The 19543-nt window shown below is 52.3% G+C and overlaps 8 protein-coding genes across 8 annotated transcripts; 4 read left to right on the forward strand and 4 right to left on the reverse strand.

Moving 5' to 3' along the window:
* Nucleotides 1-2415: 2415 nt before the first annotated feature.
* Nucleotides 2416-3891, reverse strand: EDD37DRAFT_60827 (D-3-phosphoglycerate dehydrogenase, variant). Its single transcript, XM_062815043.1, has 3 exons — nucleotides 3655-3891; nucleotides 2729-3599; nucleotides 2416-2664 (listed from the first exon to the last, which is right to left on the reverse strand). Exons 1-3 carry the CDS (start codon nucleotides 3696-3698, stop codon nucleotides 2569-2571), a joined length of 1011 nt encoding a protein of 336 aa, XP_062675512.1. The 5' UTR covers nucleotides 3699-3891; the 3' UTR covers nucleotides 2416-2568.
* Nucleotides 3892-4695: 804 nt separating this feature from the next.
* Nucleotides 4696-6871, forward strand: EDD37DRAFT_60810 (putative monooxygenase). The gene is made up of 2 exons (XM_062815030.1): nucleotides 4696-5510; nucleotides 5558-6871. Exons 1-2 carry the CDS (start codon nucleotides 4927-4929, stop codon nucleotides 6699-6701), a joined length of 1728 nt encoding a protein of 575 aa, XP_062675513.1. The 5' UTR covers nucleotides 4696-4926; the 3' UTR covers nucleotides 6702-6871.
* EDD37DRAFT_60811 (purine-cytosine permease) lies at nucleotides 6872-8695 on the reverse strand. The gene has a single exon (XM_062815033.1). The coding sequence runs from the start codon at nucleotides 8563-8565 to the stop codon at nucleotides 7042-7044; it is 1524 nt and encodes a 507-aa protein (XP_062675514.1). The 5' UTR covers nucleotides 8566-8695; the 3' UTR covers nucleotides 6872-7041.
* A 1020-nt stretch (nucleotides 8696-9715) lies between these two features.
* EDD37DRAFT_645377 (putative 3-hydroxyacyl-CoA dehydrogenase) lies at nucleotides 9716-10939 on the reverse strand (the record flags this gene model as incomplete). Its single annotated transcript, XM_062817623.1, has 3 exons — nucleotides 9716-10578; nucleotides 10645-10843; nucleotides 10901-10939. The coding sequence occupies 3 exons, from the start codon at nucleotides 10937-10939 to the stop codon at nucleotides 9716-9718; spliced, it is 1101 nt and encodes a 366-aa protein (XP_062675515.1).
* Nucleotides 10940-11723: 784 nt separating this feature from the next.
* On the forward strand, nucleotides 11724-12592 carry EDD37DRAFT_60815 (NADH dehydrogenase). Its single transcript, XM_062815035.1, has 3 exons — nucleotides 11724-11939; nucleotides 11988-12469; nucleotides 12525-12592. Exons 1-3 carry the CDS (start codon nucleotides 11895-11897, stop codon nucleotides 12547-12549), a joined length of 552 nt encoding a protein of 183 aa, XP_062675516.1. The 5' UTR covers nucleotides 11724-11894; the 3' UTR covers nucleotides 12550-12592.
* Nucleotides 12574-14162, reverse strand: EDD37DRAFT_60781 (ethanolamine-phosphate cytidylyltransferase). Its single transcript, XM_062814996.1, has 3 exons — nucleotides 13912-14162; nucleotides 13745-13862; nucleotides 12574-13695 (listed from the first exon to the last, which is right to left on the reverse strand). The coding sequence occupies exons 1-3, from the start codon at nucleotides 14015-14017 to the stop codon at nucleotides 12636-12638; spliced, it is 1284 nt and encodes a 427-aa protein (XP_062675517.1). The 5' UTR covers nucleotides 14018-14162; the 3' UTR covers nucleotides 12574-12635.
* Nucleotides 14163-14186: 24 nt separating this feature from the next.
* On the forward strand, nucleotides 14187-16297 carry EDD37DRAFT_617516 (uncharacterized protein). The gene has a single exon (XM_062815735.1). It carries the CDS (start codon nucleotides 14475-14477, stop codon nucleotides 15903-15905), a length of 1431 nt encoding a protein of 476 aa, XP_062675518.1. The 5' UTR covers nucleotides 14187-14474; the 3' UTR covers nucleotides 15906-16297.
* A 401-nt stretch (nucleotides 16298-16698) lies between these two features.
* Nucleotides 16699-17888, forward strand: EDD37DRAFT_61014 (thioredoxin-like protein). The gene is made up of 2 exons (XM_062815183.1): nucleotides 16699-17262; nucleotides 17318-17888. Exons 1-2 carry the CDS (start codon nucleotides 16782-16784, stop codon nucleotides 17686-17688), a joined length of 852 nt encoding a protein of 283 aa, XP_062675519.1. The 5' UTR covers nucleotides 16699-16781; the 3' UTR covers nucleotides 17689-17888.
* Nucleotides 17889-19543: the final 1655 nt, after the last annotated feature.

Raw genomic sequence — 19543 nt, forward strand, 5'->3', positions numbered from 1 at the left:
GGGAGATGCTTTTCAGAAGTCATCATACAACCAGGATCAGCTTTCGAGAATCCAGAGAGTACCAAGATCAACCGATTTGAGTACACTTTTATCAAGCACAAACCCCGCCCCGGGTTCTCGTTCGCTGAGTCCCAGATCACGGCAGGAGAACCAATCGTGATTTCTGATGAGCAAGGCCACTTCAACTTCGCTGCAGGCTTTGTTACGAACGTGAGACCTACGAGAGTCGTGGTGGCGGTGGACCGAAGTTTACAATATGGACGACGAAAGCTGAAAGGATTCGACCCGTCCAAGAATCAAGTCTTCAAAGGTGTCATAGCCCCGGAAAGCCAACCTGGCTGTGAAGTCGACTCTCCAATCCTCTACCGGATAGACAAGGATGAGTTTGCAAATGGCATGGCCACTGCCCGCAACAACGTTATTCGTCTCATGGAGAAGGACCTCTGGCGAGCGCGAGAACTGCGAGAGTTGATTATCGAGAACAAGGCCCCAGAATTCAAGGTTGCATCCACTGCGTACACGTTGACAGGTCCTGCCTCTCAGCAGAGTCTGAACGTCGACCAGCGAACAGCCATCGAAAAGGTGATGAGTGCAAAAGACTATGCACTTGTGCTGGGCATGCCTGGAACCGGCAAAACGACGACGATAGCCCACATCATTCGGGCTCTGGTATCGCAAGGCAAGTCGGTCTTGCTGGCATCGTATACCCATACAGCGGTGGACAATATTCTTTTGAAGATCAAAGAGGACAAGATTCCCATCCTGCGAATTGGAGCCGTCAACAAAGTGCATCCAGACATCCAGTCGTTTGCTCATATTTCAGGCATTCCAAAACGAACCATGGAGGAGCTGCACGCTTCGTGGTTGGAAAGCAAGGTCGTCGCAACCACCTGTCTTGGAGTCAACCATGGAGTATTCAATGCCAGAACATTCGACTATTGCATCGTGGATGAAGCTTCACAGATTACGCTGCCGGTGTGCCTTGGTCCCATTCGCATGGCAAGGACTTTCATCCTCGTAGGCGATCACTATCAATTACCGCCTCTGGTTCAGAACAGACAAGCTCTCGAGGGTGGCCTGGACGTCAGCTTGTTCAAGCTGTTGTCTGATGCGCAACCAGACTCCGTGGTCAACCTTGAACACCAGTATCGGATGGCAGAGGATATCATGCTTCTGTCGAAGGAGCTTGTCTACAATGGCCGGATCAAGTGTGGCACTGCAGATGTTGCCAGTCGAATGCTTTACATCCCCGATATCGAAGCTGGGCTTGGGGCACATCACTTCACAGCATCTTCCCTGCCGGGGTCGACCCAGACAGTTTGTGTCTCTGATGCTGGTTGCTGGCTCCGACGAGCAATATCACCTTCGTCGCGCTGCTTGTTTCTGAATACCGACAGCCTCGCCCCATGTGGATCTGGCCGCGAGACCTCTGCCGGTGCACGAGTCACGAATACCAGTGAAGCCACACTCACAGCACAACTGGTTACGACTCTGATCCATTCAGGGGTTCCTCCTCGGTCCATTGGCGTCATTACATTCTATCGCTCACAGCTGGCGGTTCTCAAATCCGACGTCAAGGCTGCAATAGGGTCTATTGCAGCGAGTGAAGTTGAGATGCATACCGCAGACAAATACCAAGGCCGAGACAAGGAAATTGTGATTCTCAGCTGCGTCAGAAGCAACGAGAACAGCCATGTTGGGGATCTGCTGAAGGATTGGCGACGAGTCAACGTGGCTGTGACCCGTGCCCGAAGCAAACTGTTGATTCTAGGCAGTAAGAGCACATTGGGCGCAAGTGGAGTGCCTATCCTGCAGGGGTTGGCACGAATCATGGGCGAGCAAGGTTGGATATTGGATCTGCCTGGCGGCGCCGTCGCGTCTCATACGTTCGAGAACATGACTGGCGCTACACAGAGGAGTTTGGCCGGTCGTGCCGATGACGAGCACGGCCGTCCTGCCACAGCAAAGAGGAAGCAGCCTTTGCAGGGTAGTAGTGGAAATGGCAGTCCAAGGAAGAGAGGCACGTTCAAGAAGCCTGACAAAATTGTGCGCGGAAGCGCGATTGTGGGCGATGTGCAGCAGCTGTTGGATAAAAACCCTGTGCTTCGGGATGTGGTGAATGACATCGACGCAAGCCATTTGAATGGAAAGGAGAATATGCTTGTGGATCTGACTCATGATGATTTGAATATGGGTATGATTGGCGATGTGGACTTGGATATGGACGCGGATTTCGACCCGACGGATTTCGGAGTATATTGAGGTTACGGGGGTCTTTTCTGGACTAGCAAAGGTAAGGGTCTATTGAAATCGGACAGCATGCACAGTGGTCCCGGGATGCATTGCAGCGGTTGGTTTGACGCCTGTGATGCCAGATAGATCCTTATAATGATCCTTCATGTGAATGATCATCATATTAACGCAGAGGTCCTCATCATATGAATCAGGCAACCTTGCGCCATGGTCCTCTCTATGGAGCCTCTCGTTTCCGGTCTCATTCGCGGATAGCAGTGTACAGTCTATGTCTAGCAGATCATGCTATGGCAGTGGCGGAATGACAAGCACCCTCTATTTGATATCCTTCTGCTCAGGGACAGGTGACATCAAATGACCTTCCTCCAGTGCGGAGCGGATGTTGTTGATCACCCACTCTTCCATTTTCTCCTGTTGACACAGCAAGGTCAGTACAAAATCAACGATCAGAAGATCCTGCTCAGGGTCAACGTACCTGCGTCTCCTTCGTCCATGTGCCCATATGAGGCAGAAGAATGACCTTCTCATTGGCGACCAGACCAGGATGGATCTTGGGCTCCTCTTCGAACACGTCAAGGCCAGCGCCAGCGATGAGACCCTTGTCCAGGGCGTCGACGAGAGCGGCCTCGTCGATCACTGCACCTCGAGCGGTATTGACCACGACGGCGGTCGACTTCATCAGTTCGAACTGCGGCGTGGAAATGATGTGCCGCGTCTTGGGGTTGAGAGGGAGATTCAGACTCAGCACGTCGCTGCGCTTGAGCAGTTCTTCGAAGGTGACGTACTCTGCGCCGTCGGCTAGAGAGCTGTCCAGTTCGCGCCTGTTGTGATAGATGGTGGTCATGCCAAACGCGGCTGCCTTTTGCTTCATATTCCGTCCAATGCCACCCATGCCGAGAATACCAAGAGTTTTGCCCTGCGGGTCGTGGCCGAGGGATGGAGCCGGTTTGCCGCGCCAGTCGCCGCGTCGTAGTGCGGCAATGCTGGTGTTGAAGTTGCGTAGTGCGCCGAGCATGAGGAATATCGCGGTGTCGGCGGTCGCATCGTCCGGGGCGGTGGGCACGTTGGACACGAGGAGGGGAGGATCTCGTGCGGAACAGGCCTCGGTGTCGATCTGGTCATAGCCGGCGCCGCAGTGGGCCATGTATTTCCAGGATTTGGGCAGGGCGTTGCATAGCTCGGCGTCGATGCGGCCAGTTATGCTGATTGAGTTGAATGTACGATAGGCGGCGACCACGCCGTCGAGCTTACCTTCACGGCATTCTTTGATGAAGTCCGCTCGGTTGGTAGATTGGGGTTTTATCAGCTCGCCTAATGAGCTGAGGGATTCCCATTGCTTGTGAGCGCTGGGGTTGGTGTGTGGTTAGCGTGGCGCAGTATTCAGTGGTGGGTTTGGCTTACTGGTCGATATCACCAAGGAGTACGATCTTTGGTTTGCCGGACATTTTGGTGGTAGTCACTGAGATAGCTTTCTTGTGTCTAGACCTTTCAAAGGTTGGATCTTCACAGCACTGACTGTCTCGCTGGCTCTGAGAGATAGCCTTGCACTATGCTTCGCTTATGCAGACACGGCTGAGCACGATACTTGGGGAGAATGAAGAAGACAGCAGTGATAGATTTGAGGTAAGCGAAACGCAGAGCACGCAAAGACTACGAACCTTTATTCAAAGAAAATTTATTGATCTGGGCATGTCACTGTGCGCTCATGATGCTGTTGATGCGTGCTGTTGGAGATACGGATAAATGTGGATGTGATTGCCGACGCACTTCATTCCGGCCATGATACGCAATAAGCCATTGACCGATCATGCTGGGTGCTCAAAAGCACAATTCAGAGATTTCTCCAGCGCTTTGACATGGCTCTTCTTGCTGCTCCATAGATCCCAAAGACTCGGTTGCCGCAATCGTCCTTTGTCATCGACAGGGCGCTGGGTGCTGGAATGGTCGGCGAGTACTCTCTACCTAATGGAGTACTCACGAGTACTGTAGAGGTACGCGATCCTGTTAAAGCGGCATCACGTCCTACCGCAAAAGCGGCCACTCTTTTGGCAAGCACCGCACCTGTGCTCGTCTCCATGTCACTTGTCACTTCTCTTTTCTTGTCTTCCATGTCGGCGACTCAACTCACTTGCGAGGTTTTGCTGGGCTCTGGCCCAAGGAAGCTCTTTCGACTGCACGACTACCTCTTTGTAATAAAACCGAGTATTTGACGGTAGTTGAGAGTCATTAGCCTTCCACATCGGATTATGAACTCCAAACGCTCCGCAAAACCCTTGACACAATGCCCTGAGTCGCCATCCGCACATCTCCGTTCCCCGTCTGATAATCAGAGGTCGGCCAAAAGAAGCCTATTCGAAGAGGCTTTCTCCTCTACGTGGATCAGATTCTAGAAGCCATCCCCATCATCAAAAAGACACGGACTTGAGCGTATGGTATGCCGCCGCCGTCCCGAAGAGAGGCAGCCCAGGGATGTTCTCGCGGGCTGGCGACCACTGGCTAGGCTTGCCATAGCCTCCCGTAACTTGTCCAGGTGGTATATCCTCGTCAAGATTGCAGTAGTCGTTACGGATCGCCACGTACCTGACTTTGTTTGTTGACTTACTGCTGCAGCCTCGCCAGACACAAAAGCTGTTTCTGTTCTACAACTCGTTAGCACTGAGAGTGACTTTGACCATGATCATGGCAGATCCCCAAGCGGGTGCTGATTTTCAATTCCAGGATCGACCAGTCAACCAGGGTCGAGAGATACGAGCCATAATTATTGGTGCAGGTGTTTCTGGAATCGGCACATACATCCGCTTACTGCAGTACGTCCCTAACATCAAGATCACCATCCTGGACAAGAACCCTTCAATTGGAGGCACATGGCACGAGAATCGCTATCCAGGTGTTGCGTGCGACATTCCAAGTCACGTCTACCAGTACACCTTCGAGCCCAACACTCAATGGAGCAAGTACTTCTCCCCTGGTGCTGAAATCCAAGAGTATGTCAAACACGTGGCGAAGAAGTACAAGGTCGACCGGAAAGTTCGTCTGAACACCAAAGTGACTGCGGCAACTTGGGACGAGCAAGCCGGTACTTGGGCTGTGGACACAGAGACCAACAGCGCTGAAGGTGGCAAAGTCAATGGCAGACTCGAGGCCGAAGTTGTCATCAATGCGACCGGACTCCTTAACAAGTGGAAGTGGCCCGAGATTCCTGGTCTCCACGACTTCCAGGGCAAGCTACTTCATTCAGCAAACTGGGATACTTCATGGTACGCTTGCCGACCAATCTTTATTGACCTCGTCACTGATGAAGCAGGGATTGGACCGACAAGAAGGTTGCATTGATAGGTTGTGGATCATCGGCTATCCAAATCTTGCCTAAGCTGCAAGCAAAGTCCTCTGCAGTATACAATTTCGCCCGCGGTGGTACATGGATCAGCCAGCCTTTCGGCTCAAGTTTCACAGAAGCGACGCTCGCACAGACCGATGAGCCTGGCAACTATACCTATACAGCAGAGGAACTCCACAAATTCGCCGAAGATCCCAAGTATTACAAAAAGTTCAGAAAGGGTGTCGAGAGGTACATCAACATGGACTACCCGTGTCTTTTCCCAGGCTCACCGGAAGAAGTCGCCGGTACAGAGGCCATCATGTCAAATATGAAAAACAAGCTTGCCTTAAAGCCGGAGATATTTGAAGCACTCAAGCCTCGTTTCGTTCCAGGTTGCCGAAGACTCACGCCTGGTCCCGGATACCTTGAGGCTTTGACCAAGGACAACGTCTCATTCATCAAGACGCCTGTGACAAAAGTCACGAAGAGTTCTGTCCTTACATCCGACGGCAAGGAATACGAAGTCGACGCCATCGCCTGCGCCACCGGCTTCGACACCAGTTTTATGCCCCATTTCCCCATCACTGGCCGCGACGGTCTCCAAGTCAGCGACGTATGGTCTGACCATGCGTCAGCCTACATGTCGCATTCGGTCCCCGGATTTCCAAACTACTTCTTTGTCGGCGGCCCCAATTCAGCTACCGGTGGTGGTTCGCTGTTGATCATCTTCGAGTCTCTGATCGGCTACGTCGTCAAGGCTGTGCAAAAGATCAGCCGTGAGCATCTCAAGGCCATGGAGGTCAAGAAGTCGGCGCTGACGTCCTGGAACGGCTATCTAGAGAAGTACTTCCCACTTACGGTGCACGTAGACGACTGCACGAGCTGGTATAAAGTCAACGGGAAGATCACGGGACTGTGGCCGGGAAGCAGTCTACATGCGAGGGCGACACTCGAGAATCCCAGGTGGGAGGATTACGAATATGAGAGCTTGGATGGGCACGACCCGCTTGAGTGGCTGGGCAATGGTTGGACGATCGCTGATAAGGAGAGGGGAGATCTGAGCTTTTATCTTGATGAGGTCGATTATCCGCCTGTGCCTAGTGATGAGGTACTGGCGAAGCAGCCATAGAGCCGTGTCACCGTGTAATTGACCGACGAAAGAGTATGGTATTGTCTGACTGGGTTACTGATCTCTCACGGCACGATCAAAGGCGTCAAGGGCAATAGACTCGGCTGAATAACTTCCACGTTATAGGAAGCCAGTGCGCAATGAGCCACAGTAGAAAGAGGGAGTGGAAGGTTGTTTTCGAGGAAAGGTTCGACTTTTAATTTTGGAGGGGGTATAATCATTACTGTAGCAGTAAAACCGAGGTATACCTCTTCTCGACTCTCGAAAAACAGTGTCCCACCCTGGACAATCAGCCATCGACTCGATCTGACATCTTGTACATTTCGGCAACCACACTCATCTAATAGCGGTGCCACTTTTTCTGCTCCCACATGCGAAGAGGGACATACACAACGGCCGTTACAACAAAGCCCAAGATCCAGCTGATGTCGGTGCCATAAGGGCTGCCACCGATGCCTGCCGCAATAGGGCCGACCCACCACGTTTGACTCATGCAAAGCAAGGAGAGAACGGTGCCAACGATCCAGGCAACCGAGGCGGCAATGCCAAGCGGCAGCTTGGTGCTGTCATTCCAAGCGGTGAGGTCGTACTGGTATCCGCGCCTCCAAATGAAATGCTCGAGCAGCAGGATGGTGGCGAAGGGAACGATCCAGTACGCGCAGATGAGCAGGAAGTCGGACATAGCCTCTTCGAGATGGTCGCGGCCGGCGATGGCGGCGGCAAGGAAGATGACGGCGCCGAGCAACGACCACACGAAACGCGGGACAATGATTAGCTTGCGGGTGACCATCTGCACGCTCAAGCCAAGGGAGTAGATGTTTGTCGTGATGACGGCAACGCAAGACAGAGCGATCAGGACCTCGATGAATTTGCCGAAGCCGCGGGCACCACTGCCGTACACGCCGAAGCAAGCGCCGATGAGACCACCGATACCACGGTCATCGTAGGCGTCCGTAAAGTATGTGTCGGAACTCAAGTAGAGAGTGCCGATGGCCGCACCGAGCACTTCAACGAACAGCTGGCTGGTGAGGAATCCGGCATAGGCCCAGCCGAAGGACTTGCGGTCTGGAGTGGTATCGCGCATATAGACACCGTAATCGGCAGCAACGGGCAGCCAAGCGATCTCGAATCCAATAATGGAGGTGCTGAAGGACATGACGTTGGAGGCCTCGAGGGACCCGGAGCCCATGGGGAGGTTGACGAAGTGGCTGCCACCAAAGCCGGCGAGGATGATGAAGCAGATCAGGATAACGATCCAGGAGTATCTGTCGTAGAGATGCAGAACTTTGTAACCGAAAAGACTCAGGACGACCGCGAGAAGACCGATGATCAGTACGCACACGGTCAATGGGAGTTTGCCGTTGCCAACATCGTAAAGGACTGACGCTCCGGAGATGGCGTTGACCATGGCCCAGCCGATCTGATTGATGCAGTTGAGGATGGCAAGAATTTTGGCGGGCCACCAGCCGAAGCTGTATCGTGGGATGATCATGGTACGCAACCCCAATTTGGGGCCAAAGCATGCGACCATTGCCGGGAATAGAGCGCCGAAGAGGTTGAAGAAGAGAAGGCAGCAGAACGAATCCCAGAACCCGAGGCCGAAAAGGGTAGGGCCCAAGAAGCCCAAGGCCAGTGTTGGCGCATTGCAGTTGGCGCTGAAGAAGATGGTGAACAGGTCGCGAGGGTTTTGGTTCGTGCGCATCTCTTCTGGGATCCGTTCAATACCAATCTCCTCTGCGCCTATTTTGCGAATCCATGCTCGCGTCTTGAACAGAAATGACTTATCGTTCAGTTGTCCAGCCTGCCGGTCGCCAGCAGCGTCGACCGTGAGCTCAAGCTCCTTTTTCTCGTACTCGGTAGTCATTGTGACTATGTTCAGGGTCGATGTGTGAAGGCGGGGGATGGAACAAGATCGGGAAGACGAACGCAGACCATGACCATGACAGGATCAGCCCAATATATAGAAATGCAGGACCCTGCCAGAAGGAAAGCAGCCCTGTATAGTCCGGGCTACTCCGCGCGAAGTTGCCGTCTGTGATCTGGACCACAGACCGTGCCCAGAGATAAGGGAACTCTTGCCAAGATAGACCTAGGCCTGGTCGAAATAGGGCTTGCGTTGGGAAATGAAAGCAGATCTTCCGAGATCCTGCATCCCTACAGGCTACGGCACTTCGTATACCTTGCCGTCCGTCAAGCCCAGTCCAGATCGAGATGGACGCTGCGTTATGGTGTCGTCAATTGATGAGACCCTGATACGAGGGAAGGGGACAATTGTTAGACCTTTCACTGTAGAAGCACAGCAGCATTTGACTGCCACAGATGGCTTACTTCCCCCAAGTATTGATTACCCTCATGATCAACCGAGTACACTCATGCAAGCGCACCGTTCGCTTCTCGTGGTGCGTAATCATAACGATGTGTGCAGTAATTTGTCGTGCAAAAGTCCTTGGGCCAGTGGACCAACTCATTTTGACTTCCATGCTCTCAGTCGCTCAGACCCCGGAGTCTTGATATCAGTGGGACCTCTCCTGCATGTGTCAGGATATTCAATCCAGCGGCAGCCTCCATGAAGTAACAGTGACTGTTGGTACCGCTTATCAGGGTGAGTGACAAACCGTAAGGACTCTTGGTTTAAAGAGTGGCTTGAAGTCAGATAAGGGCCTTAGGCGAGTGGGTGTCCACAGCGGTGATCGCCGACCGCCTTACGGACTTTCTGACCAGGATCAAGTTGGACAGTTTGATTGGCAAAATGCTTCAGTCATGAGGAAGCCACTTTGAATCTCGGGCCCTGGCCAAGGAGCCGCCTATCTCTCGAATCCACGTGCGTTTCGATGTGCAGTACTCCATCGCCCGGTGTCGCGCATGCCACGCAGTATTTTCCTTAACATGCTTTTTTGGCGCTCTTATGCAAGGCTGTGGAAGATGTCATCCTTCTGGATTGCAGTATGCTGCACAACCTCTCCGAGAAGGGCCGCGAACGGCAATGGCATCGACAGTACCGTTAACAGAAGTATCTATTTGCTTGCAGTCCAGGACAAGCCGATCCCAAGTGCCTCATCAATCCTCGCAGTATTCTTGCTATTCTCCTCGCCCAGCCAGTCGGAATCTGTCCTGTACAGGTCGTTCTCGAACTCCCAACCTTTGCCTCCTTCGACATAGACTGCCAACCCTGTCATGTTTCCAAAGGGACTTTGGGGAATGCTGGTTAGAGTCAGGACATACTGCGCGACCTCATCAGCTTCGTTGACTGGTAGACCTTTCCCTAGCCAAAGACTATGGATGTGGGAGGCCATGCCCGTGTTGATGAGGGAAGGACAAATAGTGTTGATCCTGATGCCGTACTCATGGTAAAGCAATTTCCGGGTGGACCTCATCAGACCTATCACGCCGTGTTTGCTGGGTTGATAGATGAACAGGCCGGCTTGTTCCTTGAACGACGCGATTGAACCGAGTAAGCAGATGGATTTGTCCTGGGAATGATCGTCATTACCCTGCCGAAGGTAAACCGTGGCAATGCGAGCGAAGTAACAGAGGCCGGTAAGGTTAACATCGAGCACCAGCGTTGACGGAGGAGTCTCCACGGTCTTGAGATCCAGACTCGCTTCAAACCAATTCTGCCGCTCGGTCACGCCTGCTATCGAGAAAGCGTGATCAATGCGACCATGCTTCTCGTAGGCCAACTTGAACAAAGCAAGGTTGTCCTCGTATTTGCGAACATCGAGAGGGATGTATTGAAGACTTGTTGACGAGGTCTTGCCAGCCTTTAAGTCGTCGACAAGAGTTTGACAGGCCTTGTCATCGATATCTCCGAAGAACACATGTGCCCCGACACCGTAAAGGTAGCGTATGACAGACTCTCCGACTCCGTGAGCGCCGCCTAATGGGAAAAGGCAGCCACCGTTAGCAAACAAAGTGAGAGACCCATGGGCGAGGTCCAGCTTACCTGTAAGCACCACCACTTTGTCCTTCAGGTTGCCAAAAGAACTCGGCACCGGCTCGAACTTGGGCATGATGAATGTTAGGGGCCGCCGCTTGACAATGCAGGTGAGTATTTTAATGTGAGTACGACACGAGATCTGAGCAGTAATGTGCGCAACTTCAGACTTGCCAGAATTTCCTGAATGAATAAGGATTCGCTGGACCTAGAGTGTAAGTCAAGTGAGGCATGCTGCCTCTGCTCCATCACTAGCCTAGCGGACTCTTCCGCAAGGCTGAACATTGACGGTGATGTCCGCCATCGTTGTCCAGCACCTGCAGTCCTTCCAAGCCTCTCACGCAAACGTAATGTGTAAGGAGGACGCACTTACTTGGCCACATGTCGCTGACCAGCAATCGTTGTTATGCTTGGTGCCGGCTGGAGGTAGAGGTTCAAGCAAAGGTAGCATTGATATAAGGCTTTACCTTTGCACGAAGCAGACTGCAGTCGGTAAAAAGACCCGATGCCTCGAACTTCTAACACGTTCAACTTCGACTCTTGGTGCTAAGTCAGTCATCTTCACAGAAGGCTCAGCCCGCTTGGACTCCCACGGTCAAGAGTCCTACAAATACCCCACAAAGTCCCTCGCTAGCATGCCAACTCCGCTCAAGACGATGGTAGCATCGCAGCATACGTTCTCAATTCGGACCTGCTCTCGTACAGTCGATCGCAGGCCACTTGACAGGCCAAGTGAACCGAGATCCAGGTCCTTATTACAGGTCCTTTTTAGCACACATACACTGCGGTCATGGAGACACATATCCATCACAGATTTTACGCTCTTTCCTGGGGCATTGTGCAGTGACTTGACTTCTCCAGACGTCTCGGCGTTGCTCGCACTTTGGGCCCCTGGGCCTCAGGATGCCGATGCTGCACTCAGTCCTTAAGAGCATAACAGTCGTGTTGAAGGTACATATACAAAGTTGCGTGAGTGATCTGGTATTCAGGCAGTCTTTCGAAAGTGAAGGGGACAAGGCCATTGGAAGAGGACGTGAAATGTTTAGATGTCCGAATAATCTGCGGGAAAATAGGTGACACGTGATTGGCCCCGTCGATTTCAGAACCAATCCCGTAGCTCGACCTCAACTGCGCTCTTCACATTGAACGACGACCACAACTAAGTCGAACTGATATTCGCGCATCTGTGCGACCTTCTAAATCGGCTCCGGCTCTCTCAAAGAAGCAACCCGATAGGCGACACTGCTGCTTGCGGCCAAATGGCTGCTACCAAACCGATCAAAGATGTCGTCGGCGTCGCGAAGGTACCCATCATCCCAATGCCATTCGCCGTCTGTTACTCACTCTGTCAGAAATATACACAGCAAAGCCACGGCATTTACGAAAGAATACGCAGATTCTTCGCTGTAGACCCCGATCGAAGCAATGGTATCCCAGTCAAACACTTCCGCAATCCTCCCCCGGGTGGCCTCGATCCCCTGTCTTACGACGAAGCTGTGACTACGCCTGCAGCAGATATTGCAGACAACCCATACTGGAAGAGGGATATGCGAAGGGCCTATCCAAAATCCAGCACGGTTACACAGGCAGACGCCGTTGGTCTGTTGACGATGGGAAATGCTGCCAATCCCAGTCCGAAACTGCTAGCTGGAGAGGAAGGGCAGAAGCAACTGGTGGCTGTCAAGCAAGAGAGCGAGAAAGGGTTGGCTACTTATTTCGAATCGGAGAAAGCAACAGCGATCTTAGGAGAGAATGGTCTACCGCCTATGCCACCGTCGTTTGGCCAAAAGTCACATGTGAAATATGAGATTGGTCAAAGGGCTTATGAAGACCAGTATGTTTACACTGGCTTGCGAGTTGTTGCTCGACCTTGCTAACATTTCTCACAGCTACCCTAACCGAAACTTCGTTTGAGTTTGATGACTTGAGTTAAAATTATGTACAGTCTCGAGCGCTCAAGAAACATGATAACATGATTCGAAACACTCAACGCTATCACATCAGCTCATGGCACTTCTTCGTTCCGCTTCTACTACAGCTTGTTGTTGTTCAAGGATCTCTCTCTGCCTCACAGCCTCTTCGCCAACCGCTTTTTCACCTTTCCTCCTTTGTCGTTCTTCGAAAGCTTCTCTGCCTTTCATGATCCGGCCCACGATCTCCGCAGCATTGACGTGTGCGTAGGAATGATTTTCAATCTCGTGGAAAATATCCATCTTCTTTGCATCAACGTATGGATCCTGTGTTGACGGCATGAAGGTCGTTGGCCCATGGTACACTGCATCGACTTTCCCCAGCGGCATGGCCTGTAGGTAAGGTTGCGTGGGGGCAAATGGGGCTCCGAAGACGACCGCATGTATGTATCGACATTGCAACACGCAAAGTCCGCGTTCGAAGATGTTCATGATTGGGTAATTCAGGCCCTTCCAGTGATTGATCACTTCGTCATTGTGTACACCTGCCACAATATAGGCTTCACCTTTCTCGGTCTCATAGACTCGTTTGAGGAACTCGATATGTCCTGAGGAGAACAAGTCGAAGCCACCGTCAACGTAGACTATCCGCTGACCAGGCTGGGGACCGTTTCCAGCTACCAGCTTCGTGAACGAGCCAGCGTGGGAGCTTTCCTCTCCGGAGTGTCCTAGTTGACTGCCTGCCCAAGTCCAGACTTCTGACCCTGGTTGAAGCGCGGTTTCGTCTGTGGCATAGTCTTTGATTCTTTCGAGCACCTCGGCACCGGCAGCTTTTCGCTTCGGATCAGGTGCGCCGTCACTCTTACCGTCGATTTCATCTGTTAGTGATCGGATGAAGTGAGTCTTGGTACACAACAACATGCGACCGACCAAGTCCGTGGTAGAAATGCCAGGTGTTCTCTTGACGACGAGAAACCGCTCGGCAGCTTTGACAAAGCGATAGCAATCCTCGCCGGCGGCATCAGAAGTGATGTCGTCTCCATGCACCACGTACCAGCATCCGTAATGCGAGATCCAAGGCAGCGCTGTCACGTATGGAGCATGAGGAACAGATTTGGTGACCCATCGACAAGCTTCGACTGCAGCAACCCTTTACAGATCAGTCCGGGGATTGCATTCGGATTCAACGACAAACGCACCGCTCATCAAGCGTCATGACAGTCGGACCTTTATTTACTAGGATTTCTTCATCAGAATGGAGGCCAACCCATAACTCTTTCCCTAGTTGACGGGCTTGTCGTAAAGCACCGGCATGGCCTGAAGCAGTTGTTAGATAGCTCTACCTATAATTGAGTCAAGTGCCTACCATGGTGAGCAAAGTCGAAGCATCCATCCACCCAGATACGATCTTTGCGTAATTCTTGATCTTCTTGAGGATCTACCGGCCAGTGGCCAGGCTCGGGAACGTCCATCTTTTATGACTTTAACACCGACAATAGCCTTGATGTTGACCTAATCCTCGATGCGAAGGCACTGTTCCGTCAGCTTTTCAGGCCGATTGATTCTCACCAAAAATCTGAAACAAGGCCGACGTCTATGTGAGTTTAACTAAACGTCCCTGAGAAACAGGCCATTACCCCCTAAACAACTGGTGCTAAATAACTGACCCTAGTAGCCACTGCTGGCCCATACCAAAAGCCACATATCTCCACACCACCTAAACCCCTTCATCCTTACGCCGCGCCATTTCATCCCGTACGCACAACCCTCGCACTATTCTCCTGCAGGTACAGTAGCGATTACTCCCGCAGCCATTACGATCCATGGCCACTGTGTAACGGGGGCTTTGCGGTACTCACACCATTGCTCTAGCCGCGACTCTGGCTCGGCATACCTGTTAAATGGTACGGGGCGGAAAGCCAAAATAGCATGACAGAGTCTACACACCGGGATGTCGCTACCAACTCAATCACTTCAGGAGGAGGAGGCTCGACGGGTTTCCTCTCCAAGATCACGAGATCGCCCTCCCGCAGGCACAAGCCGCTAGGATCTAACGGCTCACGCGGCTCCATCGATGCGACTCTTTCACCACCACGTCCTACCCCTCGACCAGGATACCCTCGAACGACGACTGCACCGGCAGCCATCAAGGCTGACTTGATTTCACGCGCCAGCAGCGATGTGAGCAGTCTTACACTAACAGACAACATGGCTCTTCCACTGCCCGTACCCCTCCTCACGAATGGCTCCAGCAGTTCACGAGCGCCGCTCTACAGGATTCCGAGCAATACTACACATGATGGGGGTGGTCCCGTCAAAACGGAGTTGGATGTTGCGTCTGCACTTGCCATCAATGGAATGCTCTCAGCCAATGTGGTTTCGGGCGGCACCAATGCAACTACACTTTATACTCACATACAAGAGTTGGCAAACAAGAGGATCGCTACGTTGGACTTTTTGCGCAAAACGCATGAGGGACGGTCGTTCTGGTTCAATACAGTGCAGTTCAGTGAAGCCGACATCGCCAAATTACCTTCTTATACCCCCAATCGACTATCACGGCGGGCCGTGAACTACATGTTATTGGGCATGTCCATACCACCCATTCTAGACCTTCACCCACAGCCTCATCCTCAAAGCACTGCGACCATCAGCGCATCAATTGCGCAAGACTACCTGAAAAATCTGAACATGCTCCTTACCGAGTTCGAGTCTTTCCAACAATTACATCCTCCGGACGGGAGCTCAGCAGGCTCCTTGAGTCGAGCAAGGATCCCGCAGATGTTCAAAAGAGCGACGGCAACCTCGAGACCGAGGAAGTCAAGTGGTCCTGTCACAGATATTGGTCTGCCCATGCTTCCGCACACTTCGTCACCACCAAATGATCACGGCCCACAACCATCATTCGAAACGACCACCAGCGGAGCATCTTTTGCTTCCTCTGCGAGCACCATGACAACGGCATCCCCTTCGGTGTCTTTTTCGACGGCCAGCTTTCCAACCACATCAACGTTCCCTGCTCCTGGGCCAGTGGACGCGCCGAATGCAACACTCTTACCGAACGAAGGTCCTTATACCCATCTTCAGACGCCGCCTTTACCTTTCAACCCTGACTTTTTCACCGTCTTCGCCACCCTGTGCGATATTTTGATAGACACGTACCAGAGATTATTGCAAATCTTGACGACCCCGTCAACATGTACGCCTCTGGTAAGCGATCTTTTCACGAAAGTTGACGGACGAATACGGAAAGTGATGATATCCGTCATTGTAAGAGAATTTGAGACTGCTTCGAGAGAATCCGCGAAGAGAGAATTGATGGGAGTGCAGAAGGTGGTACTCGGCGGATTGATGGCTTGAAGCAGATATGATATGTTTTCTTATTGTACAACCATTTCTGGATAAATTAGTAAGGCGTTGGGAAGAACCCCCGGGCAGAAACGGTCCATGTAAGGATGGACAGACAACAATGGAATTGTTTGCGAGCTTGTACAACATGACCAATGGGGCATATGTCGACAAAGCTATGATATAACAGACGAGCATTGTTGTTTTGCGTCGATTCCAAACTGGGCGACATGCTCCTCTGCTCCCATGCATCATTTCTTGACCGGTGATTGCACCTGTAGTGACGACCTATCGTGGGCTGCTTGGGACTTACTCAGGCTCAAGCGTTCTTACAGGTATCGTGTAATGCCAGATGCTAAAACATAGCAGGCAGTCCATATGTGGCTGTTGCAGAGAGATTCTTTTCTTGATTGGGCGGCGCAGACGAGATGAATATCGAGTGTCAAAAAGTCTTGACACAGACATGCACTGTCCAGAGCGGGCACCGAACGATCATCTGCCCCGCCATCAAGCTTCAGCCATGATTCCATGATTCCATGTTCCCCTTGCAGCTCGGGTTGTTGGTCCCTTACTTACTGTATTGGGCCCGTGGAGCAAAACTCTCCCCCAGAATTATGAACAAATCGCGCATTGATTGTGCCTGTCCTGTCTACAAACCGCCCGTCCACTGGTCATTCCTGCCAGACCTTGACATGAAATCTACCTCTCGACAAAAAGACTGATCGAGAATCGCCACGTCTGTCCATGTGCTCTTCACACTGCAACCTCCAGTGACTTCCGCCATCGCTCCGTATCATCAGTCCCGTAGAGACTACAATTCAGCAGAACGAGCGCTCACTACCTGGCGATACGATTTTCTTGCTACTGGCTAGATTCGATTTCTGAACAATGGCAGGAGTACGCCGTAGCCATGCTTTAGGGCTGGCCGTGGGCATCATTCTCCTCTACCTACTTTTCTTCTCTGGCGATTCAACCGACTTTCGCAAAACCACCGAAGAATCCTTATCGGCGCGGCGTGGGGTTCTTAGAGGGTCGCTTTCCGACGCAGATCTGACTGCGCAAACGAACCAAGAACTGCAATCCATACTCGACAAACAGAAGGAACCATTCGACGCTACACCGGTGCAAGATGCGGATCAGAAGAGTAAGCCAGACGCAGCAAGCGATGCCTCCGAAGAGGAAGAGTCCAGTGTCGCCGGAAGAATATCAGTGTCCAGACCGAAAGAGAAGCCCAAATATCCTATGGAGAGCGCTGCAGCAGGCGGGTCAGGCAAGAAGGCAGAGCCCGCAACGAAGCCTGAGACCGCGGTAGACGAAGGCGAGGAGATGGCGAGACAAGAATTTCACGACATCCTGAAGAAGAGTCCCAGTAAGTTAACAACGAACTTGAAGACATTACTGCTTTATATTAATCTATTCCGCAGTCATCATCTTCTCAAAATCCTACTGTCCCTACTCCAAACGTGCTAAGGCACTGCTCCTTGAAACCTATACCATTTCTCCTGCTCCATACGTCGTTGAGCTCGATCATCTGACGAAGCCTGTGCCAAAACCACATGATGATGACAATGATGAGGCTGCACCAGCACCGACACTTGGACGCAAACTTCAAGACCTCCTTATCACGTTGACTGGGCGTAGGACGGTGCCGAATGTCATGATCAATGCCCAAAGCTTGGGTGGAAGCGATGACCTCGCCCACATGGACGCTGAAGGGACCTTGGAAGAGCAGATCAAGAAGATGGGTGGAAAAAGGATCGTCAGCATCGAGAAGAAGTCGCATAACAAAGTATGAGGGGTCACGGGTGGAGTTCTAACATTCCTCACTGGCTGGATGAACAGCTTTCTACCTGCGATATGCTTCGAGTCGCCGCCATGGCATGGCCCTGGGCAACGGGTGCTCCATTTCGACCGCGACCCAGTGTCCCAGGAGCGGCAAGGTATGGTGGGCGAATAATTCATTGGCAGGAGCAGGACACGATGGTCCCCTGGCAAGAGCTTCAGCAAGATACAACCGGTCTGAACCTGCTTAGAGCTTTTGACGCCCTGCTGTTTACAGATGGCGAAGATAGTGCTTGCTCACGAAAACACCGGCGGAAACAGCTCGCGAAGGTTTGACGGACCTATCGGCCGGTCAACCATTGCGACTGCTGGATTCTTTCAACCCGGAAGATCTTAATTCGTCGGGCGACACTCAAGCACGTCTATCGCCGGGTTTGTGGTGGTCGAATTTTGACACCGTTCTCTCAGCTCCAGTACAGCTTCCGCCGTGGCTGGTTTCAGAAAGTTTGGCAAGGTGCTCTTCCCTCGGGACGTCGAGCCACCGAGCCGCATAAACTATCCTGGGCTTGCGAGATGGAGCATTGCATAGGATGGGTCCTCCTTGAACAGGCCGTGTGTATTTCTTGTCCACGGCAGGCTTCATGCTTCGCATCCAAACCTGAATCACGAGAGCATGGCCTGCAAAAGCGGAATGGGAAAGCAGATATACCAGTTATAGCACCTTTGATGGGCTACTAATGTTTACACGCGACTAATATCACACTCTGTCTCACTCGAATGCCAGCCTTACGCTCCCAGAAACACATCCCTCTGTCCCATTATGATCTTTTAACGACGGGCTAGACGCGAATTGCCTCATCGTCAAGCTCTCGCTTCAAGGCCACAAGACCTTCGATGCATACTCGTGTGCGTCCTCGTCTCGAACAGCACCTTGGCCTCTGACGAGTTTGATCTCCAGTCCGGATCTGCAACAGCTGCCTAACCGACAAAATCTCGCAACGGTCCTGCATGCATGAACAGCCCCCAAAAACGCAGGGTCTCTTCGTAAATGTGCAGGGCAAGGGTACTCGTAGAGGGCAGAAAAGAGGCAATGGACAGGGACCAGGGGGCGACAAACCTGCGGAAAGGCACAACCGAACGAACGCAGCCGAAGGGATCGGCGAGGTCGCCTATACAGTTCAATGCTGACCGGCCGATGTCTTACCAGGGATACTATGTAGCGATTTGCCAAATGCAACTCGCATGCAACGGCCAAGTGCGACTGCACTGTTGGCGCTGGTCAACCCTCGGCTCAAGCACTCGTGCAAGCATAGATGCGTTGACGAAGGTGGCCATCATCTCTTTCTAGAAGAAGCGCCTGCGAACTCGCCAGAACCACTGGCAGACAAGACTTTCCAGCTTTCAACCTACGGCACGCGGGAACCGTACCGACGCGAGCTGCAGCTGCAGATGCACGGCAAGAGATGACAGCCCGGCGGCGAAAAAATGTCAACTCGAGGTGGTAGCAAGCAAGCATCACGCCCAAGTTGCGGCGCGCAGAATCCGCAGATAGTCCACAGTATACGAGTATTTCGTAAAGAGAGATAGGCACGATAGAGTACCTAGGCAAAAGTGGTGAAGGGAAATTTAGAGCGATTCGATATCAGGAAAGCCCACCTTTTTGGTACAGTAGCAGGCCGGGACGGACAGCCCTCGCTTAAGCTTAGGTCCCCTAGGCAGTGTCGTTTTGACAGCCTCGCCCGTTTTAGCTTATTATGCAGGCCTAGCAGCCTAGCAGCTCTTACCTCGGTACCCATGCCTGTCAAATAGTTGGTGCCCGTCTCCCCCGTAAAAACCTTGGAGAGACATCATCCATCTTGATGATCCGG

This window comes from Exophiala viscosa (assembly GCF_022695815.1).
Source record: "Exophiala viscosa unplaced genomic scaffold EDD37scaffold_1, whole genome shotgun sequence".
In the NCBI taxonomy this organism is placed as follows: Eukaryota; Fungi; Ascomycota; class Eurotiomycetes; order Chaetothyriales; family Herpotrichiellaceae; genus Exophiala; species Exophiala viscosa.